The following is a 25,869-nucleotide window of genomic DNA, read 5'->3' as shown; positions in this document are numbered from 1 at the left end:
CCTAATTGTCAAATGCAATTATGTATGAATTATAGTTTACCACCAGAGGGCGAGTGTAGCATATTTGTTTACAAAATGTTTGTTTTGACCAGAGATACAGAAGACAAAAATGTTAAAAATTAAAAATAATCCTATTTCACTAATACATTGATTTAAATAGAAGAGTGCTTGCGAGTGCTTAACTACACCTAAACTACATATTTCGGCGCATTCTAATGTTAAAATAAACGTCGCAAAAGGTTTCTATTACAAGTGGAACAGTTTCCTAGTGACGCCTCCTCCTTTACGGCAAATGGAATATGGCGGAGGGTGAGAAATCCCTAGACGGACTGGAACTCGGCAAGGTAGGATTTTCACATCGCTAAAATATCTCACAGTGGTTGTTGAGACTCGGGGCCAAAACACTGTCGTAAAATACGTTAGTCCCTCTGAGCAAATAGTCTGACCGAGCGGTTAAAGGGCATCTCCTTCTCAGGCTAGCATGCGCGGTTAGCTCCTGTGCTAGCTACCCAGACGTTTAAAATGTCCCTGCAGAGGCTGCAATATTTACTGGCCATTAACAGCGCGTGTATGTTGCTGGGCTTGTTGTCAGTACTTGCTAGAGTTATCTCAGTCGGCGAAGTATGCTCTGGAAGTGTTGTTCGCAGTATGTTCATTTCCAACCTGTGGTATTTCGATTGTCGCTTTGTCCAAAGCGCTTCAACATGAGTTTTCCATGAGTTTGAACATTTCCAACAACATGTTTTGCAACCTCCAGCTCTTCAACAGTCACAAACTGTTGCCCAATACGTTGTTGCGGCGTGACAGTGAAACTGGCCTACGTGGATGTGGTGTTATTGCATCCACGTTAGATAGTTACAGTATGCCACTTGTCTTGTTCGAGTACACCAAACAAAACACAGAAATGGCCGGTATGGCTTGTAGAAGATGGGGCCTAACAAACCTCGCATTTACTCGCTCTGTAAATGTTTTGATATCTAGTGTAACTCTAGCCTCCAGGTGTAATGGGCATAATACTACAGTTATTATATTCTAGTATGAATGCTGTTAAAAAACTCATCTAACCGTTTCACCCAACCCTTGAAAATTGAATGCTGGAGGAATACATATTTGTGTTAAAACATATAGTATAGTATGTGTTTGTATAGACATCCAAATTAATTTCCAGCTTTGGGTACTGTCAAAATGTTCATATCATGTACTACCACTTGTGTAAATATGTCCTTATGTCATTCACACTCCTAATTTAGGCCTAAAAACAATCAATTATCAAAGATCACCTTCCAGCCATTAATTGAATATTTTATTAATGGTATCCAAATATGTGTGTATATATATATATAGCTATAGCTATAGCGTATGTATTGGTCCTTTTGTTTCTTACCTAATCTTTTTCACTTTGATGCCGGGCTGTTTGTGGTGCTCGTTTCTTCACTACAGATTTCAAAAGATAAAACAAATTACATTTCGGTATTTATTGCAAAAAGTTTCATCTTTATAATTTTACTCATTTGCCCTGAAACAAATGTTTGAAGTTTTAATTGATTATTAAAGGTGATTCTCTGCTGAAGTAAGTATTTATCTCTGTATGACTATGAGAATAGTGGCTTATAAAAGTGGTTATGAGTCATTTGGCGGAGACAGATGTGAGTCATTGCAAAACAGTCATGCCCTTCTCAATTATCTTGCAGCAATGGCTGGAGGCTGCAGACAGCAGGGTGGAGATGTTCCGCTACCTGAAGGAGCAGGTACCACAGATCTTCTGCCTGAAGAAGGAGTCCAGCCCTCAGGAGGAAGATGAGCTCATGCAGAGCCGACTCTTCCACCCTCTGGAGTGCTTCCTGTTTGGAGAGGATCCTCAGGAGGGTCTGGAGAAGCTCAAGCAGGGCAACACCTCCTCCCAGCTCTGTGGACGTGTGTTCAAAGAGGGAGAGACAGTCTACTCATGCAGGTCTGAATAGATCCTCTGATCTTCGATAATAAACAAGTTGTAACATAAATAATAATAATAGTAGTTATGATAAAATACTAGATATTTATTTGCTCTTGTGTTGGTTGAAATGCACGTATCAAAAAGTATTTCCACAGTATTCCGCCGCAGTGGAATCACAGGTTATGGGATGAAGTATAAAAGCACAGAGTTAATAAAAAAAAAAGCAATATGCATACGTGGAGGCTTTTTGGAAGGAATAGTTTGGCCTCAATTGGTTTCAGTTCTGCAATAATAATAAAATAATAGTAAAAAAGCGCATTATGCCGTTTCTTTGTTTTACTGTGAAATGTTTGTCAAAATACAATTTTAAATTGCATAGGATACTATAAATCATATTCTCCAGTCTTAAAGAAAAGGTTTTTTTATACCTCGGATAATGTAATACAATTTATTGTCATTTGCTTCAATTGTAAAACGTGTTGCAGGGATTGTGCAATAGATCCCACCTGTGTCCTGTGCATGGACTGCTTCCAGGATAGCGTGCACAAAGGCCATCGTTACAAGGTTGGTGTCAATATAATCTAAATGGTTTTATTGGGGAATTTTGATGGCTCGCAGTCAGCTTCGGCCTCCTTTTGATAAATGGGAATAATAGAAAATAAGTCATTGTATTTATGTTCTGATTTTCCTAAATGGGCCCACGCATACTAGAGCATCCTCACGTTTCCCTTGTAAATGACTAGTTTCTATAATTACCCTTCTTTATACTATTTAAGCTTTCGGAAAAAACAGATGCGTTAAAATCTACGATTGATTAATTCCAAATCATTATTGGGTTTATTTTCGTCCTTTCATGTTGAAACTCATGTACTTTAATAATGTGTTCCCAGAGCTAAAGCCGTTGAACAACATTTTTTTTCCAGATGCACGCGTCATCAGGTGGGGGCTTCTGTGATTGCGGGGACATTGAAGCCTGGAAGATTGGCCCCTGTTGCTCCAAACATGACCCTGGGGCAGACACTGCCATGGTAACGGTGAGTTACATAATAGAGCGGAGAGAGGGACGTGGGAGGGGCGTACTTGTCCCATTCTGTGTCAGTGAACCCCAGAATGCTTATTTTCCCATCTTAGTCCTTGATGCTGCTCTCTTGGCCGTGGATTTGGATCCGGAAATGAGAAAGAAAAGCACTTTGTTGACCTGCGCCAACTGAGGAAATGTATTACTAGGTTCAGAGATTTTGAGGGGGATTAAAAGTGGAAAACAGTTGTCAATGAGACTGGTTGAGAGCAGACTCTTCTTTCTTTCTACTCTTGCTTATATCCTGCTGAACTGTGCAGATACGTTCTGTTTACAGCTTCTCCTACCAAACTGCTGCTGGACACATGATGATTGATTATACTGCTCAGCAGTTGTTTGTCAGGCCTTTCTTTGCTGATCAGTGTTTGGGCTTTTCTCCGATAAGATCCTACTCAGGGCCTTTAAGCAGATGTACAGCTCTGTACCTTTTTCCGCAAACAGCAGGTGTTTCCATTAACGTAGCCATCACTGGCACCAGTCTGGCAGGCTGCTTTGTGTTTTCTACACCAGATCTGAACCTGTGCTTAACAAGCAGTAACGCATCAGATGACCATCAAAGCATCTCCACACTGAACATGAAAACCCACCATGCTGTTTCAGACTTATTTTTGACTAGATTGGGGTAGATTCCAGTGCTTGTTCTCACACAGCAGTGAGACCAAGAGACTGGTGTAAATACACAGTGTATGTTTGGTTTATGTGTTGAATGTCAGACATTTGTATGAAATACTTAGCTGCTATGTGGAATGTTTGCTCTCAGGGGATTTGATATAAACTTCACAGGGCTTGTTAAGCTCTTATTCAGCTAAATATTTAGTCCAGAGTTAGTGCTGGTGACACAGGAAATAGGGAATTAGTAAAGGTTATGGCAACAAATTAGTCTAAGTTTCCAAAAATTAGAATATTAGGAACATTTTCACTTGTATCAATATACGATTAATCCAGGTTCAATGTTGACGTCACTCACAAATTGGGTGACACAATATAATTGTTTCTGTTAAGGTATGTTACTTTCGGAGCAAGAGACCTCCTGAGAGTTATAGTTGCATGCTCACAAGTCCTGTGTGATTGTCTCATTTTGTGCAGGATGATTGTGTGCTGGAGCCAGAGATGTATGGCCGTGCTGAGAGGCTGTTTCGGATACTGCTGCACTATGTCACAGATTTCTTGGTGTGGGATGAGAACCTTGAGCTACCAGCGGAGCTCCAGCCCGGGTATGGACTGTCTAATCACGCTTAGCTTGTACATAAATCTTAATGCAAAACATACAATTTATCTTTGACAGTGTATTCATCTATCCATGCAGGACTAAAGAAAACGCGTACTACTGTGTGCTCTACAATGATGAGCACCACTCGTACGACCATGTGATCTACACCCTGCAGCGTTCTGTTAACTGTGATCAGGCTGAAGCACAGACACACACAGCACTCATTGACAAAGAGGTATTTTTTTTGTGCTGTATTTGCGCATAAAGTTTCTTTTACAATACTGTCATTATTTTAACCAGGTTCCATAATTGCAGTAATCATATCCATTGCAGAATATGCCATTTTGTAATTTTTGTGGACTGTTGCACAGGGTCGGCGGGCAGTAAAGCGAGGGACCCTTCGTTCCTGTCAACAAGCAAGAGATCTCATCAGGGTAAACACCAGTGTGATACCAGAAATTTAGAATTACGCTTAGTCTTCAATCTTAAATTGTTAAGGGAGCTCCAATTCTAAATCTATAACTGTTGTGTTGCAGTCTAACTCCGAGCACATTTCCCTTCAGCCGCTACGCGTGGAGCTCCTTCATGCAGCAGTCATGGCGCATCAAACCTTCGTTCTGCGCCTCGGCCCCTGGTTCCAAAAGATCATCAGTTACTCAGGTACTGCCATCATTGTCGCCGTACTTGCACCACACAAACTTAGCTTTATTTTTGTATTGTACACCTTTCATGTGTGCCATCTTTGGAAAACATATATATATATACTGTTACTCCTCAGTTGTCTGTGAATGTCATGTGACTGGTAACATACGTGTGTCGTGTGCAGTGGGCTTCAGACAGGCCTTCTGCCAGGTGGCTCTAGAGGCCAATACAGACGGAGACCCGCCTTGCCTCATCAGCAGACTCATGCTGCACGATGGCAAGATGTACAAAGGCAAGTTTATCTGAGCGTGATTTTCATTAAATGCTTAATTTCAACTTGATCCCAAATGTCACTAACATGTTTTTTTCTTATTTCTTCAAGGAGCTCGCAAGATAGTACATGAACTGATTTTCTGTAGCATGCTAATGGAGACAGAGTTCAAGAGGCTGTTTGCCATTGAGTTTACAAAGGTAAAAAAGGAGGGAATGTTTTACTCTTCTTTTTTTGGTGCAATTCTTTCACCTGCTTAAACAAATACATGCTGCATCTTTGTGTTTTCAGTACTATAAACACCTGCAAAAAGACTTCATAATTGATGACCATGAGAGGAGCATATCCATCACTGCTCTGTCTGTTCAGATATTCACTGTACCCACATTGGTAAGGGGCGGTTTGTTGTTGGAGCCATGTATATCTGTGCCTTATTATCTATCTCTGCCCTCACATTCCTGTTCCTCTTCTAGGCCAGACAACTCATTGAAGAGGGCAATGTCATTAAAGTGATAGTCGGTACAGTCATGGAATTGCTGCGCGAACATCTGGATAACAACAATCGTTTCTTTTTCCTGGGCTACAACTCTGACAAGTTCTCACGCATCCAGATCATCTTCCACGACCTAAGGTCATTAAACTGGCAACAACTTTAATGAACTCTTTGTTCCTAACAGTTTGGGTCTTTATCTAAGATGTAACTTCTGTCTCTCAGGTATATTCTGATCAGTAAGCCCTCAGTATGGACTGAAGATCTGCGCAGAGAGTTCTTAGAGGGATTCAAAGTCTTTCTTGGGCTTCTCAAATGCATGCAGGTAATAATTATCTAAACAGGTAACATTACAACATCTTATGGTAACTTGACAAACCAGCTATTTAATTAATCCTGACGTTTTTTCGTTGACTTTCTATATTAGGGTATGGAGGAAGTGAAGCGGCAGTTTGGTCAACACATTGCGGTAGAGCCAGAATGGGAGGCTGGCTTTTCTCTTCAGATCCAGCTTCGCCACATTCTTGCTATGTTTCAAGACTGGTGTTCCTCTGATGTGAGTTGTCATTCAATTTGTCCGTCAAACAATAGAGTTATCCCACAAACAGAGGGAGTATAACTTACTGTTCGTACACTTAGAATAGGCAGAATCCGTGGTCAATTGTTGCTTGTTTGCCCCTTCAGGAGGAGATCTTGCTGCTTGCATTCGAAGAGTGCCACAATGTCCTGATGCAGTGCAATAACCAGTCCTTCCACCGGGAGGCCACTAACTACCACATGTTAAAGCACATCCTCCACCTTCGTCCGTACAAAGTGTCTCAAGAGCCAGTCAGCATACATCTGCCCATCTCCAGGCTACTGGCTGGTAGGAGAACTAATATTGGAGGCGCTTAGTGATTTCTTGGTATTTTTCTGTTACTGTGTGAACTTACTACTCTGTTTATTGTGATCCCTACCTAGGTTTGTATGTACTTCTGTGCAGAACCGGGGCAGTTGAACGTCTGGATAATCCTGTAAGTGACACGAAAACTGTTTTAAATGTTACCTAAGCTATCATATATTATAAGTATTCAGTGTGAGATGTTTATTAGTTTAGCTGTGTTTGTTGAATGAGCAGTCTTAACTTCCAACGCAGGCATTACAGAGTTATGTTTTTTTTCTGTTTGGTGCAGGAGCGCTTTGACCACACCTTTCTGGCAGAGCATCCTCTGCGCTGTGTGGTGCTGGCTGCACAGGTCTCCGCTGAAATGTGGCGCAGAAATGGGCTTTCATTGGTCAGCCAGGTATAGTACATTCCTCGGCTGTTCGAGGCTTTGTTTTCATTCGGTATGCTCTCTGTTTGGTTATGTGCTATGTTCTTAACAAATGACAAGGAAATTAATTGTTTTTTCACATGATCAGGTCTACTACTATCAGGATGTAAAATGCAGGGACGAGATGTATGATAAGGACATTCTCATGCTCCAGGTTTGTGGCAGTCAGTCATAGAGAGATTTCTTTCTCATGCTCTTATTATTCACCTTTATTTATATACATATATAGTTTTATATACACATAATGTGGTGATATATGGCTCTCCATATGAATTATTTACAGATAGCTGCTTCCAAAATGGACCCCAACCACTTCCTCATGCTGGTCTTGTTGAGATTTGAGCTCTTTGATTATTTCAAAGGAAATATGAACAAAGACCAGGCAAGCAACGTCCCAATAATCATTCAGAATAATAAAAGTTGTTGTGTCATATAAATTATCTACTTATTGATGAAATGCAACACTATTTGCAGGATGAACTGATCCAGTGGAACCGCTTGACAGAGGAGATGCTGTACCTCCTTATCGTCGTCATTGGTACAGTGTCACATTCTAAGAATCTAATTTAGGAATTTGGTTGGTTGAATATGAACCATACCATAGTGTCTGACTGGTTTTGTGTTTCCAGGTGAGCGCTATGTCCCCGGTGTCAGTCAGGTGACCAAAGAGGATGTGACCATGAGAGAGGTTATCCACCTGCTGTGCATTGAACCAATGGCTCATAGTAGCCTGGTCAAGGGTCTGCCGGAGAACGTAAGTCTAAATTACAGAGTTAATTTCTTAGTTTTTATGTGGAAATAATTATTTGAAAACAAGTTAAACATGTTTTCTTTGTAGGAGAGCCATGAAACTGGCCTGGAGACTGTTATTACCAAAGTTGCCACCTTCAAGTATGTAAATACTGTGAGAGAGCTTTTGAGTTTTATCTTAATTATCCTTTCAGGGCAAATTTAATCTGTCTATTCTGCTTCTGTTTTTAGAAAACCAGGAGTTTCAGGGCATGGATTGTATGGAGTAAAAAAAGAGCGTCTGGTAGAATTCAACCCTTTCTTCTACCATTATTCAAGATCACAGCATAGCAAGGTAATGCAATGTCTCAACACCAATTTTCCATTAACTTGACACATTTGTTTAGAATATTCCTCCTTTCGTTCTTATCTGTTACTCTTTGCAGGCAGAAGAGTCTCAGAAGAAGAGAAGAACTCATGAGGGTCATGATAAAGGTGATCAATGTCTTTGCTCTGTAGTGTATAGTGTATCCATCATAGAACAATCTGTATTCTAACTGCTAATGAATCAGCTTGACTAACATTCCCACTTTCTTTGTTTTTTTTCCTCAGCTCTGCGTCCTCCGGGCCCTCCGGCCTTCTGCCCAGCTTTCTCCAGCATAGTGCGTCTGCTCAGTTGTGACGTTATCATCCACCTCCTGAGACACACCCTGCAGAGAGCTGCAGAGGACCGGGCGACTCATTGGACAGAAGCCATGATCCAGAGGGTAGACATTACATCAATTTTTTTCCTTTGCAGCGTCTACCTTGCGCAACTTTTGCCTTTCATTCCTCAAACCACTTGCAGTAACAAAATGCATGCATTTACCACACAGGCCCTGCACTTGATGGGTCAGGCATTGCTTGAAGAGAAAGCGCAGCTTGAGGAGAGCACTATGGAGGAAGTGGCCTTTGATTTCAGCCTCAAGGCCCGCAGTGAGTGAAACCTAATTGTTTTGTGTACAGCTCACTTACTATTTATCATAATTCTCAAAGCTATAAACTGGGGTTGTTTTGTGTATATTTTGTGACACAAATGTCTCTTCTGTTCTTCCAGGAATTGGTGGAGAACACGGCAAGTCAGTCTTCCACTTGTTGACCAAGGTTAAGGCTGTTCCTTCCCTCGAAGCTCAAAAAGACATGGTTAAATGGGTTCTACAGGTAGACTATTCATTATAAAATGTTTATCACATCACAGTTTCTGTCATTTATGTGTACTAGTTTTAGTTAAGATTATTTAGCTCAATTTAAAGAATACACAAACATCCATCCATTCAGCCATTATCCGAACCGCTTACCCTGTTTAGGGTCCCAGCTGTCATTGGGCGAAGGCAGGGTTCACCCTGTACAAGTCGCCAGTCTATCTCAGGGCACATGTAGAGACAGACAACCATTCACGCTCACATTCACACCTACGGGCAATTCAGATTCCAATTAACCTGAGCTGCCTACTGAAAACACAAACATTACAGAGGTACATTAAATCACAGTACAGGAATAGACAGAAAACCCACTGAGCTTATTATTTGAAATATTATAGAGAACACAAAAGTAATATACATTATATATGACTGTAATATTGGTAGCAAAGTATTTTAACAATATATTAGAACAACTATAACAATACATTATCAACTGTGTGTGTGTGTGTGTGTGTGTGTGTGTGTGTGTGTGTGTGTGTGTGTGTGTGTGTGTGTGTGTGTGTGTGTGTGTGTGTGTGTGTGTGTGTGTGTCTGTCATTTATTTTCCAGTTAATTTCACCATCTTATATGAATGTTTTTCTGCTAGATGTTTGAGATTGTGAAGTGCCTTAGAGAGAAGTCCAGTCCAACAGCCTCCATGAGTGTGGATACAACCAAGCCAGAAGAGGTAAAAGATCAATGAATGATAATTAGAAAAACAAGTATTTACCTCTACAATCGATTCTGCTAAACTTTAGCTTGTGCCATTTTGGATGAGTACTGAGTTTTATACTGCCACAGTGAATGTGAGAGCTGGGTTTTTACAAAGGTCCTGGGTAGTGTTAATGATAAGATTTGGCAGTTGAATGGGTGCAGATGAAATAACCAATACAAGAGAGCCTCATGTCTCAAACAATAACATTTTTGTTGTCTTCAATTCAAGAAATGTAAAAAAAACATATAAAATATACAGTTATTCAAACTAAAAGGCACCTTGTAGACATCCTCCGTAGGTTACAGCGTCCCACTGATGACTCATCATTAGCTGTCTGTCTTGAAATTATAAGAAATACAAAAAAAGTAAATGCATTGTGTATCTTCTCGGTATTCAGAGGTTTTACTGACCTGTTGTTATTCCAGAGTGTTCAAGACAAAGAGAAAGCTGAGCGCAAAAGGAAGGCAGAGGCCGCCAAACTCCACCGGCAGAAGATTATGGCCCAGATGTCTGCAATGCAGAAAAACTTCATTGAGTCAAACAAGATGCTGTATGACAACATGCCAGAGAGCGGGACACAGGGAGCGCCGGTTGTGACTACTGAGAGGTGACCATTCAAAAAGAAATATCCATGAGTGTGTTTAGCTGGCTCGCGATCAAGATCTAAACCAAATTGCTTTGACTAATTCTAGTTTGGGTTATGTTTATTCTTTCAGCTGTGCCATGGAGCACAGGGAGCTGACTGTAGCCATCGGGCCCTATCGAGGGTCCTCTCTGGCCGAAAGGGAGGTGCTCACCTGCATTCTTTGCCAGGAGGAACAGGAAGTTGCGGCCCAGGCTCCAGCCATGGTACTGACTGGGTGTGTCCAGAGGTCCACAGTGCTAACACAGTGCAGAGGGAAGATACCGACCAATAGAGCAGATGGTCAGTCTCCATTCACTAATCCTCTGAATCGTTAACAACTGTAATTTGATGGGGTAAAATCAGACTCATATGTGCATTGTATTTATCCCTTAAAGGGACAGGGACATCATATCCCCTCTTAATGCCTCCTGAACTGGCAGTTGGAACCCACACTGGCAGCTGTGGTCATGTCATGCATGCCACATGTTGGCAAAAGTGAGTTATTACAAGAACCCTTTTTCTAATTATTATTCTGTCAGTGCTCCATCTGTGTGTGTGTGGTCCACCTGCAGTTACAGTTGACAGTAAATTTGCCATTAAGGTGGTGTTCACTGTATTTTTCAGATATTTTGAGGCTGTTCAGAATATGACCAGGAACCGGCTCCATGCTGAGCTGATCATCGACCTGGAGAACGGGGAGTACTTGTGTCCCCTGTGCAAGTCTCTGTGCAACACTGTTGTCCCTCTCATCCCGTTTGAAAGGTTAATGTTTAACTAGTAAGTCCAGTTCACCGTCGTCAGGCCAGTCTGCAATGGATCATTGGTAGTACAAGTGTATAGAAGTTATTTGAATATTCTCTCCTGTATACAGTGAAAATGCAGAGATTATTGGACAGCATTTGACCCTGCCTCGCTGGATCCAGATAATCTCTGCCAGGATTAAAGGACTCAAGTCAGTCGCTCAGGATAATGGTAAGAAGACATACTCAACATACAATGATTGCATATCTTTGGTTGGGCGAACAGCACAGGAGAAGGCGTGTGGCATTGCTGTTGTGTTTTGGAGGTGTTTAGTTCTGTAAAACTGAAACAACGGAAAACCTGCAAAAAAATTCCAAATGTAGATGTGGAGCATCATCGAACCTGGCAGACTCGCATATACATGCTTTTTGATATGTTAGTATGCCTTTTAATGTGAATTCAAAACTGCAGTTGTTTCATAATAAAAATCTATAATTAGCTTTATTTGATGACAGGATTTTACTGTAAAGCAGCTGCAGAGAAAGATTTATTTAACAGTGTATTGTCTTTGAACACAGAACATGGGTGCATGCAGAGACTAAGCATATGATGGTTTACCTCAATTTGATATCAGCTCTTTTGCTTACAATTAGCATTAAATGCCATTATGCCTAGTTGTTGACATGAATGATGATTTCCTCTCTCTTGTGCAGATTGCAACACGGAGAGCAGTAGTGTTGATGCGGACACAGGCCTGTGTGGAGAGGGCCAGCCAGACTTTAGATCCATTCTGAGCTATGGAGTACAAGAACCGTGAGTGAAACTGTCAGCTCCTCCTTCACTGCCACTCAAGTCTCTATGTTTCCCTTAATACAGCAATTGTAATTCTCTGCTGCTGGTTGTTTTTAGGAGGAAGTTCTCCGACAGCATAGTCGAGATGCTGGTTGTTTGTGCCACCACAGTTCACCGGGTGGGACTGCACACGGCCCCCAATGAGCTGTGCCCACGTGTGCCCCTCATGGCTTGGAACACATGTGCCTTCACTATTCAGGCCATAGGTACAGTTAGCGTTATACGACTTATTGTGTCAATCTACCCCTTTTCATGTTTTTGCAATTCTCAACACATGTTTGCATGTCTTCACAGAAAACATATTGCAGGAAGAGGGCAAGTCACTCTTCGGGTCCTTACAAAACAGACAGGTTGGTTGACACATGAGAAGTTAACAGCTGCCACATAATGCATGTTATGTATAATGGTTTGAGTTTAACTTGGTCGGGCATAACTTTTTCCAACGTTTCTCTGTTCTAGCTTGCAGGCCTGAAGGCAATTGTTCAGTTTTCAGCAGCTCAGAGGATTAAGAGCTCCCAGGCAGTCATTCAGAGGCACTTTAACGACATGTTGGGGGGTATGTGGTGATTTAAGAGTACATACATTTATTGATTGGATATAATTTTACAGCTTGCTGTTCATTTGCCTTGTGGTCATAACTGAAATGTCTTTCACCAGTGTTGCTACCGGTCGTAGGCAGAAAGAGCACCCCTTCTCTTCTGGAGGTGGACTTCTTCCATCTTCTGGTAGGTTTCCCCAAAAGGGAACATCTCTATTGAGAATGATGGACTCTAACATCAGCTCTCAGCAAGTTCTGTAAAATTACAATTGTTAAATATAACTATTGATGATTATGAGTATTGATGAATGCATTCATGCTCTCATAATGAAACTTCTTGACAGTTTTATGTTTTGATTCAATTCCTATTTAAGTTTTTGCCAATGTAAAGCTTTACTTGCATTTATATAAAAGCTATTTTTTTGCTGAATGGTGTATTTGTTCTTTGTTTTGTCAGGTGGGGTTGGTGTTGTCTATACCTGCACTATATCAGGAGGAGGCTGTAGACTTGCAGCCGTCTGCTGTCAGCTCTGCCTACAACCACCTGCACATCCTTCATCTGGTCACCATGGCGCACATGCTGCAGGTCCTCCTGTCCTCTACAGGTACAAACCACAACACCATGCATTCTGGTTCATCTACTGAAGGACCGCAGAAAGCTGTACATGATCAGGGATGATTAAATCATCGTGTCATTTCCATGTAGATTTTCCTGCAGTAGCTGGAGAGGAGACCGAGGAGTCGAGAGCAGCAGCAGAGCTATACACTACAGTGTCACAACACACTGAAAGGTATACATGTTTGTCATTATAAGGCAAAATACTTGAGCAGAATCTTTGATGGGGTTAAAATATCCCCAAGTATAATATCTGTGGATTAAGTCAATTGCTTGTAGTGTTTTTTATTTCAGTTATTCTTAATTAGGATAATGGGATTTGGGAAAAGGCTGATGAGGTGCACTCTCCCTCCCTACTGAATGACAAACAAAACAATGTATGTTAGTACAAATGCCAGCAGCATATACAGCAACAACCAAATGGCAAATGGCCTGTTTTTTCCCCCACAAATGTTTGTTGGAAATCTGCATTTCTACCGACCCATATTGATTCGTACGGTCATTATTTTGACCGTTACTCTTCCCTGACATAACAAAGGGAAATTGTTCTTTTGAAAACAAATGATTGCCGGATATACTTCTGTGATTTTGCTTCATTTAGACTTTAAACGGCAGCTCTTGAAAAATAAATACAAATGAAATGTATACACCATTGCAAAGGCTGTCCTTCTGGGATTGAAGCCACATATATTTTATTCAAGAAACATGTCAACTTTTACCTTCAAAATCCACCATCTGTGTTATCCATGAACACAGTCTACCGATGTGCTGAGAGCAAAGTGGGATAGTTGTTTTTTTATTAGCCTGCTTCATAATCAAACTCGACAGGAATCGACCTCGTCTGCATGTAATGGAAACAAATGCCCTCTCAGTAGAGGCAATCATTGCTTCTTGTTGTCAAGGCCTTATCCGTGCTGCATGCTCAGATGTACACACGGCAATGTGAACTGTCTTCAGCTCGTTTGACAGATTGTTCTGTGGTTTGCTCATCAGGCTGATTCCAGATGTATCCGGTCTCTCTGTGGCAGAAAGAGTGAAGAGAGGAATCAAACCTTTCCTGCGCTGTGCGGCTCTCTTTTTTAATTGCCTCACAGGAGTACAACCTCCAGAGGAGCTTTTTAGCACTACTGGTAGGTGACGTAATATCATTGTAACATAATACATATGATGATTTAATGAATTCAAGCTAAACTGTTTTTGGTCTCTTGCAGTTACCTCTCAAGGACAGATGGAGGCGCTATGCAGCTACTTGGCACTCCCTTCCAATTTGTTCCAGCTCTTCCAGGGGCACAGAGACGCTGTTACTCCACTGCTGAAAAGGTAAGCGATAAACATTGAGGCAAGGTCAAACTATTTGATCAGTGATTTTCTTTTTCGTTGTTATGGTTTTATGACACTGCTCTTTCTTCCTTAGGTGGTGTGGGAGTCAAGCTGTAACCAAAGCCCTGAAAGACAAAACTCCAACCGTCAGGTAGACTTTGGCCTTTGTATTACTTCAGTCCCACTTTCATTTTGTAATAAGCCAGCTCCTAATTATTGATCAATATACTCTTTCTACAGATACCCCAGGAGAAAGAATCATTTGATTGATCTTCCTGAGGACTACAGTGCTCTCCTCAATCAAGCTAGCCATTTTCAGTAAGTAGGAAATCAAAGTCCTTTCAGTGGAAAATCAGTTTGAGATGTTCACACCACTGGTCCACCCTTCTTTTCCTCAGGTGTCCCAACTCTACAGATGATGACCGGAAGCATCCGACCTTGTGCCTGTTTTGTGGGGCCATATTGTGCTCTCAGAGCTCCTGCTGTCTCAGCCAGCTGGATGGGGAAGATGTGGGAGCTTGCACTGCCCACGCTGCTAACTGTGGCGCTGGAGTGGGCATGTTCCTCAGGTGGGTGAATTCCAGGCCGAGGAGCATTTTGACTTTGAATTGTATTTTGTCTTGCTTGAAATGGGCTGCATACATTAAGTGTGTTTTTATATCAACAGAATAAGAGAGTGTGAAATTGTACTGATGGCCAGTAGGACTCGAGGAAGCACATACCCTGCTCCTTACCTGGACGATTATGGGGAGACTGATCCTCACCTTGGGTAAGAATCATACCTGAAGGGCTGAACTGAAAAAAAAAAAAACCTTCTGCCTAGAATTTTAAATGTAGATATTGCAGGCAAATAAGTCATAGCTGCTTTAAACAACGCCACCACCTACAGACAGTGAGTCTTGCAACTACAGTAATTATAGTTCGGAAACTCATTGTGTCATAAACATGCATTTGGAAAATATGGCTGGGCCTCGTGACTTTCTTGAGTGACACCATGTGTTTTTGGAAATTGGTCGGTAGATTTATTTCCAGATTGGGTGCAGGATTATAACACACATTTATACACATTATATTAAGTTACATTGTAGTAACCCTGTCCCACTTTACACAAGTCTCCTAGAAAAACTGATTATTTGAATCATTACTGCTCTCGTAGGCAGCCTATAGCCATGGTCATATCGTATGTATTGTTTGTTTTGTGGACCAACCTTGAATAAATAAAGGCCTTCTGTCTTTTTATTTTTAGAAGGGGCAATCCATTGCACCTTTGCCCAGAGCGTTACAGGAAGCTGAACCAGCTGTGGCAGCAGCATTGCATCCTGGAAGAAATCGCCCGCAGTCTAGAGGTGGTCAACGTTATGTTTGCCTTCGAGTGGCAGATGTTGTGATGATTGCTCCAGCTGTGGTGGACGGGAAGTAAAGAGCACAGCCATAGAGCACAATCTGCTCCAGTGCTCCTAAGGCAGACACACACACACACACACACACACACAGACATGCACAGACACGCCCACACACACCCACGCACAGACACGCCCACACACACCCACAGACATGCACAGACACGCCCACCCACAGACATGCACACACACCCACACACCCACAGACATGCACAGACATGCACTCACACACACACACCCACAGACATGCACAGACACGCCCACACACACCCACGCACAGACACGCCCACACACACCCACAGACACGCCCACCCACAGACATGCACACACACACACACCCACAGACATGCACAGACATGCACAGACATGCACTCACACACAGACCCGCCCACACACACCCACAGACATGCACTCACGCACACATGCACCCACACCCACAGACATGCACAGACACCTCCACACACACACACACACACAGACATGCACATACACAAACAACCCTCCTGCTATCAAAGGAGGCCTTCGCAGCCAATCCCTCCCTGATGAAACCCCTGCTGGGGTCAAGAGAGGTGGGACACTCAAAAGAGGAAGAATAGTGGAGGGTAATGAATAATAAGTATACCCAAGTCGCCTTGTTTTAATTTGATTGTCTGCTGTAAGAAGGAGTTTCTGCTAAAGTAATGTTATTTGCAAAGAACATTACTCATTATTCAAATAAAGACAAACATCAGATACACGCCAACATGTTTTAGTTATCACTTTATATTTTTAATTTCTCTCGGTAATGCTGTGAATTTTCTGCTTTCTCTTTTGGTTTTATAAATTATGATTTGTCATAAGTTATTGTGCTGTTTTGGAGGGGTACATTCATTTTGAAATTAGGCATAGTCGGAGATCTCACACATTTTGGCTTTTTCACATTAGCTATGTAGACAGTTCAAATATTGGAGCCACATACTGTCACCTTTACTCACATACGCTTATGTAATGGATACAACATTTATAGAAAATACATTATTTTCAAAGATATATTGAAACAAACTCAGTAGTCTGAGAAAAGTATACAGTAACCTGCTGCCATGATTTCCTGATATATAAATACTTTTTAGGATAAGCAGACATTTTGATTCTATAATGTTCAGACACTTTTTTGACATTTATGGTTAGAAAGCTTCACTGACCATAAGAATCAGTGAATTATATAAAACATTGCTATCGTACTATATGATGACATGCCCTGTAAACTAAAAACACCTATTAGGCCAAAGTGACTATGATCATCAGATATCCAATGTATGTTTATAATTCATACAATTTAACAAGCGAACCTTTGCAAGACAGATTAGACATATTTCACCGTCTGGTGGTAATCCATTTAAAACCATTTGCATTTAAATAAAAAACGTTCAGTATTCTATTTAAGAGGGAAATGTACTTTTTATTGAAAATAATCTAAGGTAGTATATGATATCTTTTTTTTGGTTATTACTCCTTTTCAGGAATGTGTTACTATAAAATGTCCTCTTTGTGGTGTTTGACATTCATGACTTCCAGGCTATAGAAATAAAGACACAAGCCTATATACAGATGAACTGCTCCTGTGCCCTGAATCCATACAGTAGTGTCCATAATTCATTTGATTCATTCTAATGAAATAAAAATCTCCTCGCTGCTCACCCATAGAATACAGTAATGATCTATTTTCCATAATCAATATTTCGTCATCCATCAAGTGAGCCCCGGGTGAGGTATAGATAGTAGGATTATCTTATTTCACAGGTTTGATACCACATTTTAACTTTAATGTCTCACGGCGAGCATTAAAATGCAATTGACCCACCACACGTTTTCATTTAGCAAACGCCAAGTTTATTCATCTTCCCAAATGCCTTAAGCTGTAATTTGACTTTTCAGCTGCCTTGTGCTCTATTATTTCTGAAAAGAAAGTTAGAAAAAGCAGAGTTCCTTTGACCCACAGAGCACATCTAGCCTCCAGCCAATATGCTCATCATTGAAGCAAAGTCATACGTAGTAACCTAGTTTGCAATGTACTGGTTTCGTTAGAAAATCAAACTAAAAGCCAAACATTTCCAGCACAGAAGGTTTATCGTCCAGGTTTTGGGAGGTCATCCTAGCGAACATGGCTGAGGTGTTTTGATAAGACCGTGGTGGCATTGCTGAGGCACATGAGTCATTGTAGTGATGGCTTGAACGTTCTATAAATCAATGATGTGTGATCAATTAGACTTCTGTCTGGTTATGTTGAAATGTTTTAGCTAATCTAAAAGCATTGACATACTTAACATATACGCATTCATCACATTGATACTACTTAGTTTCCTGAAGTTCGGTAGTATGCGCATCACGCCTCCATGGACCCGAACACCTGGAACTAATGTTAAACTCCTGCTCTTCCAGGTCGTATGCAGTAAGACTTATTTAACTTGAGGCCAAAGCACTCTGTGTCTAGATTTGTGGAATTAACTTCAAATATCCTACTTTCTTACTATAGTAACTCTTTTGACTGCATTTTCTATCACGCTTTGAGAGAATCGTGGGAAAAACATGGGCTTAAACATTACCTATTTGTATTCATCAAACATGTTCAACAACAATTTCAAGTTAACTGATTCCAGTGTTGCAACTGACAGGTGTATGAAACTGTTTTGGGCAAAGCCGTGATACACAGGCAACACGATATCATTTGTAAACAGATTACAGTACAGATGTACGAAACATGAAGTACATTTGTGGTGGGTGTTTGGATATTTGCATCTTCAAAAAAGTTTTTGATTCAATAATGGTTGTAAAAAGTCAACAAGGCATTATCTGCATTTTGGAAAAGATCTATCCCATCATACTAGCATGTATTATATGTTGTGTGATAGTATCCTCAATGTAACTCAGTTTCCACACACACAAACACCTTTTATATAGGTGTTTCTTATTTGTAATTCCTGACTCCTATGGATAAAAAAAAACAAGTAATGAACCACTCTTCAAGTATCTGGGAAAAGGCCCTTACTTAGGCTTTCAGAGATGCTGTTCGTTGAGGCCTGAGAGAGGTCAACTGGCTTCAGGTACCTCCTTCAGTGGCACATTGTCCGGCCCATAGTGCGCTTTAGAGGTGGAGGGAACGTTAATGTTGGGGTCTCCATTGTTGGCTGTGTCTATCTGGTTGCCCTTGCCGAGGCACTTGATGATGTTCAGGTTGATGCGGGCAGTTTCCATAAAGCTGTTTTCTAGCAGCCAGCCATCAGACTCAGAGTTGAGGTCGCCCTGTCGCAGCACATTTTCCAGAGAGGTCTGGAGGTAACGAACCCCCGTCAACACCGACAGCTAAAACAAGACACACAGGTACATTTCAGTGGACACATCACACACAAATTATGACATTTTGTATCTTATTTGTACTTCTCTTCTTTACCCTTATATGTAACTGAGTAAAGGACAACAGGAGCGTCCACTCCAATTAATAAGTAAAGCACTTTCACAATATAGTATGTCATAAAAATGCCATTGCAACATCATAGTTTATGTAGTATGTCATTGAAAATCAGGCTAAATGTATTGGTATAGTGTGTAATAAAAGAAGTCATAGTAAAGTATGAAAAAAACAACTTTCTACATAATGTATTGTAGTCCTAGTAATGTATGTTATAAAGAAAATGTCATTAAAAAGTCACACTTTAGTATGTTAGTAAAACGTGAGACCAGTAAATAGCACGACACTAGGTGGAGTTCCCTTTTGCGTTGTGCTCAGCGGGTCTCTGCTGACCTCAAACAGCCAGGTGATGAGGACGGTGAGGCCGATGGACTGCATGATGTGGGTGTAGTACTCCAGCAGCGCCTGGCGACAGCCTTTCATCCACAAGTTGAGCGCCTCCGTCTGGTGCTCGTAGTTGAAGTGAGCGGAGTTGTTGCTGATCTGCTGCTGGATGCAGGGCCGAGGGGAATTGAGGTTGCAGCAGCTGAAGGGAACGCCGTTCATCAGGTACTTCCCCTCCACGTTGCTCCTTAGTCGGCTAGAAAAGCAGGAGAAAGAAGCTCAGGGTCCGTTTTTATGCAAGATTGGACTTAAGTGTCTCAATGTTTGGGTCTTGCTGAAAAGAGGTTCTTGTGAAGTATCCTATAACTTTTACTAATTTCTTTATGCTTCATGTTAATTAACAAAGTAATAGTGTGTAGCCACTGTGTTTCAGGGCTTCATTTTTCAGTTAAATACCTAATGTTAGGACATGACACACATATCTGAGATATATATATATATATTAGTGGTGTTTTTTGTATTTTATTGTAACAGATTGCTGCTATATTCATAATTTTGTTTGGAAACATGTTATTCCGGTTTTATTGCGACACCCATTATTCAATTAATATGTTATGGTTTAAATTATATTACAATATGTATATTTTTTGTAATGTTTTGCCTCTTTTAGTTATCAAGGATGAAACAAGTTATACCTTCTCATATTTTGAGATATCAAGGGGAGGGATTTCTTTATACTGTCCTTTTTTTTTACTTCATCTTAAGTGTGAGTGTATTCTTCAATCAGTGTCCTCGTTATTTAGTTTGCACTTACTCCATCACCTCTTTTTGGGACGTATCCAGGTAGCGGTTGCTGATCCACTGTATTTGAAACCAGTCTTTATACCCATTGTTCCCACAGCAGTGGAACTCTATCTGCAGCATGTCCACCGTTCGCTTCAGGAAGCATCGTCCTGGTGTGTCTGTGTCCTTATAGAACCTGATGGCCTCCGTCAGCCCCAGGTTCAGAGACTCCTCCAGCTCCCCACGCATGCTGTAACACATCAGAGCCCCGACCAGCACGCAGAAGGTGAAGAAGAAGGTGCATATTATGTAGGGCAGCATGATCAGCTTCCAGCGCAGGAACTTAGTGGTGTCCACGCAGTCGTAGCAGATCTTCCCACCCAGGAAGTTTATGCCACAGGCCATGAGGCCCACAGAAATCAGCATGTTAGGCAAGTACTGGATGTCCTGCTCAGCCATCAGCTCTTCCCGCTTGTTGATCTCCACCTTGAGGAAGAGCCCCAGGCTGAACAGGAGGATCCCGGTCAACACGGAGATCCAGTTCAGGATCCACAGCACCTGAGCCAGCTTGTCTCTATTGTTCTTGGTGAACTTCAGTCTCAAGACCGCCATCGTCAGTATCTCCTGTAAGTTTTCTTTTAGGTCAAAGGGGGATTAATGGTGGGACACAGGTAGAGCAGGGGAGCTGGTTATCCTCCAGGGGGCGTAGGGGGACCAAGGGGAGGGGGATTGGTTGTACACTTCTCTGAAGGTTCTCTCATAAGCAGCTTAGCCCGGTCGTCATGATCGATATCTTGTGGACGCGGCATTATGGTTATACTGTAGATGCAGCAGATCTGTGAGAGTATAAAACAATATGTATTCACACAACAGCATAATTTCTTTGAATGAAAAACAGTGACATTTGATCATTTGATTATTTGATTTTTTGTACGCAAACTGGACGCAGCATGTGAGACAAGCTTAGAAATGTTCAACAAGATTGAATTTGGTTTAATAAAAATTTTAATATTTGTCTCTGGGCAAAGCTCATAAGGATACAATTGAATAAATAACTGGCATAATGAAACAGAATAAGAAGTCCACTGTACCTACCTTATCCAGGTCAGCAGCCCCCCTAAACATTCAGCATTATTCTCCTCTCATTTTGAGTTTGTCTTCCTTCAGACATCCTCACATGTATTCCTGAGCGAGGCGAGTGGTTGTAGTGACACAGATAGCTTGAAGGCAGCGACGACAGCATCAGTGAGACGAGTAGCAAAGTCCTGAACCTCATCCTAATCCCCCTTAATCATTAATCAACCCTCTGGGTCCGAGAGGGATTTGGACCCACCTTCTGCCACCTCCGCAAATCTGACTGTCTCAGCACTGTGAAAGTAATGAATGATGGCCATTGTGTTTGTGTGTGTTTTCATAGTATAGGAAAAGGAGTAAACATCCATCTGGATATTCTGAAAAGTGATATTTTATAGTTAATCTTATAATATAATAGTTATTTTTTTCAACTAACAATATGTCAACATGGCTGCCCTCACACACATGATCTAGATAAGTACATAAAGGTCATGAAGGGTAAACTAAGGGTTTATACGCACCGACAGGACTATGGAAGGAGAAACTGCTGCTGTACTTCTCTACTGATGCATTATTAAGTAATCTGGCAATCATTTTCTTAATGAATTGTTTTGTCAGCGCAATGACCGCTATATCTTTTTTTCATTAATTGTATCATTGCAGCTCTATTTTCCAGGTATATTGTTTTTTTTGTCCACAATGAGTGATGTCATAGCAGGTGATTAGCCTTTGCGAAATGGTGAGCAAAAAACCCCTTGCTATTAGATTGAGAGGGGTGTGGCCAAAAGGGCCACATGCCTGAAAGATTTAAGCCGTATAGAGCCGAGTACTTTTCCTCCCTCTGTCCTTTAAGAAGTTCATTTCCACCTCCTGCTATCCTATCGTCCTTGCTGGCCTTAGCTATTCTGTTTCCAATTTTAATTTCAACACACACTCACAGACAGACTACAAATCAGCCAATGAAATGTTAACTGAGAGTGAGATTAGTGGATTAACATGCACTAAAGTAGCTTGTGTAAGAGGAGAACGTTACCGTAGCCACCGGGCCAGTCAACTAATCCACTAGGCAGACCGAACATACAACACTGACCGCTGTGCTGACCAAGAGGGAAGCTTAACGGAGCCACCGGACAACCAAACCACGTAAGTATTGAGAATCCAACAAACTCTTACAATTTTCTCTATGGAGGCGTCTCAAAATAATGACAATGTAATCTGTTCTTGCACAATAGATCTAATTGTGTAAACTTGTTACTAAAAGAGGTTTCCCAGGCTTAAGAGCACAAGTTATTTAAGCACATAAGAACATTCTATGAGTTTTGGTGTCTTTTGCTGTGTTGAACCATAGGCATCAGCATTTGTTTTTTTCCCGTAATGGTCCCTTGATCCCACCATGTGAACTCCCTTTTCTTAGGGCATCATGCTGGACACAGAGGGCCAGTGGTCCGAGGCGATAGCCAGCAACAACATAAGAGCCATCATCCGCTGGCTGCGGGAGTTTACAGCTGAAGGTACTACCATCAACTTAGAATTCTGTACACTAGTTGCAAAAGCCCCCTTTTATTCATTCAGTGTGTTTCATTAACATTTAATCTCCGTTGCTGTAGGGGATGCTGATGTGGAGGAAATCCTAATGACTTTCATCTGCTGGGTACAGAGGACATCAGAGTTTGCTAAAAAGGAGTTATTAACACTTTGTAAGAACATGTTCCTTTATCAATTATGTTTAAATGGTTGAATTCAAAGCACACACTAAGGATGGTTTTCTTATTGTATTAATATATACACACACACACACACACACACATTGTGTCTTCTCCCAGGTTTCAGCCGCTGCCAGGGCCTGTGGATGTTTCTGGACTGCAGCTCTTTCAACAGGGTGCACGTGCTGCTCCAGAGACTGAGCAACCTGCTCACTCTGGCCCAGTGGGCAAGAAGGCAGCTTGGTTCAGCCCACCTCTGGCACGGTACACAGAACGCATACGGCTGGAACAGCGTGATGGTTTGGTTGATATTTGACATGGCCGTTGTTGTCCTAACCGTTTGACATGTCAACTACAAATTTTTCTCTAGGTATGGGGGTCCCATGTGTGGTCTGCAGGGATACATTTGGTTCCTCAGACATCAGGCGTGGCTGCTGGAACCGAGAGCACAGGGCCTTAAAGCAACACATCTGGCTGGGGCGGCTCGTTCAGTGGTGGGGCATCACAGGTCTTCTGCCCAAGTTCCCTGGTACAGATATAATGACACAGGGTGCATTATGTGGATGTGACGAGCTGCTATCACACCTCTCACTTGTTTTCCTGTTCTCTGCTGTTGCGGTCAGAGGCTCACGAGGTGAAACTCATCTCTCAGATGTGGAAGGAAATGGATCACAGCCATCGGAAAGCTTGTCTCGAGACACCTGGGTAACCCGGAAGATTGGACTTATTGAAGAAATTCCGAGCCATTATGTTTATTTTCCTCCCGCTGAAGTTTCTCTCTCTCTGTTTTTCCCTTTTCTTACACTTGACTAGATCGAAGGAGGGAGAAATGGAAAGATGTAGGTCTTTGATACAGGGTATGGTGAATCAGCTGGGCCAACAACATGGCTGCATTTGGACTTCTGAACACGGCACAGACCAGTGCTATCCTCCTCCTAATCTGCAGGCCCTGCTTAAGCTTGTATTGGTGCCTAATATTGACAACATATCAGTTCAAGCACTTGTATCCATCAAAATACAATATCAGCAAATTCTTTGGAACACACTGCACATCCCTTTTTCTTTTACTGTCCTCTATTCTCCGGTTATTAGTTCTTAACTCATATGTATCACAGCTCATGTACTTTGTCCTGGATATGGCGAACTTCCTGCAGTGCAAAGACGACCTCCTCCAATCTTTCTGCCGCGCTTTCACTATTCCTTCCAGCTTTTCCCAACAAATCAGGGCCTTCTGGATGCTTGATCATGGACACATCAAGGTAAATAACCAAGAAGCATACTTTATTTTATACACTAAGTGAGTGACAGCTGCTGTCTTTGAATAGTCATTCAAATGAGCACGTGCAGGCGGACGAGTGCGACTCAAGAGCCAGTTAACCATCCTGTTGATTACATTAGTTTCCTTGTTCCAGCAGCCATAATGGTCTGCAGGTGACGCTAATGGGCCACTCGAGTAGCGCGTATGATTAATGTAATAACGCTCCACTGCCACTCACTGATGAATTTACAGTCTACTTCTCTTTTGGAAAAAGAGATGCTTTCATGAACGATGAAACAATTGCCACTTTAACAGATGTTTGTTTTTATCTTCACGGATGGTAGGAAACATTTTAAATGTCAGTAAAAAAATGCTGTTCTTTGTCATGTCACATTCTACCCAGAGCTCCATGGAGTTATTGCTGAGCCCCAGGGCAGCTGCTCCCCGTCTCTCCTGGCAGCATCGTTGCATCATCCACTGTTTGCTAACAAGGAAGCAGCCTGAGTTTGCCTTAAGGTACCTCCACTGGACCAGCCTCGCATTAGAGAGCCTTGAGGATGCTACGCTCTGTACAGATGTTCTACTTCAAAACAGGTACACTGTGGTACACTAATGGCTGGCTTGTCATGTGTTAAATCATCACTACTTGCGTTGACCATGTCTCTGGTCTCCAGTTGTGTATCCGCAGCCTGGGCTCTGCTGAAGAGAAGCCATGCAAAAAGTGACAACATGGTCATGTACTTCCTCCAGGCTTGTAATGGATTTGGTCTGTGTGCAGAGGCTTTAAAGTGCCTCCCTGTAGGATACAATGTAAGTGAATGTCTTGTAATACAACAAAAACATATGCACCAAAGAGGTTGAGCTGCAAAATGACCTTTTTTTCCCCTAAAAAAAATGTATCAGGGTGAAGGGGACATTGAAAATGGGACTACAAGGTCACAGTTGCCACTGGTGAAGAAAGGTAACGTAGATTAAATGAATGGGATGTCAAATGGTTTCAGACCAAATTAAAGTGCGTTATATTTATTCATGTAATTTCATTTTATAAGACCAGTCAGCAGGAAGACCACCCTGCCCGCTTTCTGCCAAACTGTATCAGACTCACAGGGTCCACACAGTGTCTGCAGAGGAACTGGTTCAACTACTCAGAGAGGCCGCGCTAGAAGTGAGAAAGCCACATCCTAAGATAAGGTACTGTGTTTGTAGACGGCATGTGGACAACAGATACAACAGACATTTTTTTTATGTAAATGTATTTCTGCAGCCTCCCATAAACACATTATAGACGGCATTATAGACGGCATGTCTCCCTCGAAAAAGAGATTTTTAATCTCAATGGGACTCTCCTGGTTAAATAAAGGTTTAAATAAAAATGAATTATACACCAAAACATGTACATGAAAGAAATCAGATAGCCTACATCCACACATGAATACATACACACACAAAGCACAACAGAGATTGAATGATGTTAAAATATGTTCAGTCCCCTCAAAGAACTCAACAGATTTTATCCCTGTTCTTTATTCCAGTGAGGTGGTGTGGCCAGAGCACAGAGCCAGAAAATTAAATAGCAGAGAGATGTTTCC

General features: G+C 41.7%; 2 protein-coding genes across 2 annotated transcripts; one reads left to right on the top strand and one right to left on the bottom strand.

The window, feature by feature from the left end:
• Window positions 1-299: 299 nt before the first annotated feature.
• On the top strand, window positions 300-17,283 carry ubr1 (ubiquitin protein ligase E3 component n-recognin 1; the record flags this gene model as incomplete). Its single annotated transcript, XM_079229565.1, has 47 exons — window positions 300-344; window positions 1,692-1,951; window positions 2,419-2,497; window positions 2,857-2,967; window positions 4,098-4,225; window positions 4,318-4,456; window positions 4,593-4,655; window positions 4,758-4,881; window positions 5,048-5,155; window positions 5,246-5,334; window positions 5,426-5,524; window positions 5,608-5,765; window positions 5,850-5,949; window positions 6,052-6,180; window positions 6,309-6,489; window positions 6,585-6,637; window positions 6,797-6,907; window positions 7,026-7,095; window positions 7,225-7,319; window positions 7,412-7,475; window positions 7,567-7,691; window positions 7,776-7,828; window positions 7,919-8,021; window positions 8,113-8,161; window positions 8,279-8,433; window positions 8,542-8,641; window positions 8,763-8,866; window positions 9,494-9,574; window positions 10,027-10,208; window positions 10,318-10,526; window positions 10,622-10,721; window positions 10,851-11,003; window positions 11,098-11,198; window positions 11,681-11,780; window positions 11,877-12,025; window positions 12,114-12,169; window positions 12,279-12,375; window positions 12,477-12,544; window positions 12,815-12,962; window positions 13,064-13,148; window positions 13,967-14,103; window positions 14,185-14,293; window positions 14,388-14,444; window positions 14,534-14,611; window positions 14,692-14,862; window positions 14,961-15,062; window positions 15,540-17,283. The coding sequence occupies 47 exons, from the start codon at window positions 300-302 to the stop codon at window positions 15,679-15,681; spliced, it is 5,220 nt and encodes a 1,739-aa protein (XP_079085691.1). The 3' UTR covers window positions 15,682-17,283.
• Window positions 17,284-18,759: 1,476 nt separating this feature from the next.
• Window positions 18,760-20,857, bottom strand: LOC306734418 (photoreceptor outer segment membrane glycoprotein 2-like; the record flags this gene model as incomplete). The annotated part of the gene is made up of 3 exons (XM_079215775.1): window positions 18,760-19,032; window positions 19,472-19,718; window positions 20,277-20,857. The coding sequence occupies 3 exons, from the start codon at window positions 20,855-20,857 to the stop codon at window positions 18,760-18,762; spliced, it is 1,101 nt and encodes a 366-aa protein (XP_079071901.1).
• Window positions 20,858-25,869: the final 5,012 nt, after the last annotated feature.

This window comes from Taurulus bubalis (genome assembly GCF_910589615.1).
Source record: "Taurulus bubalis genome assembly, chromosome: 1".
Lineage (NCBI taxonomy): Eukaryota > Metazoa > Chordata > Actinopteri > Perciformes > Cottidae > Taurulus > Taurulus bubalis.
Note: the sequence above shows the minus strand (reverse complement) of the source record. Positions and strands in the feature narration are given on the sequence as shown.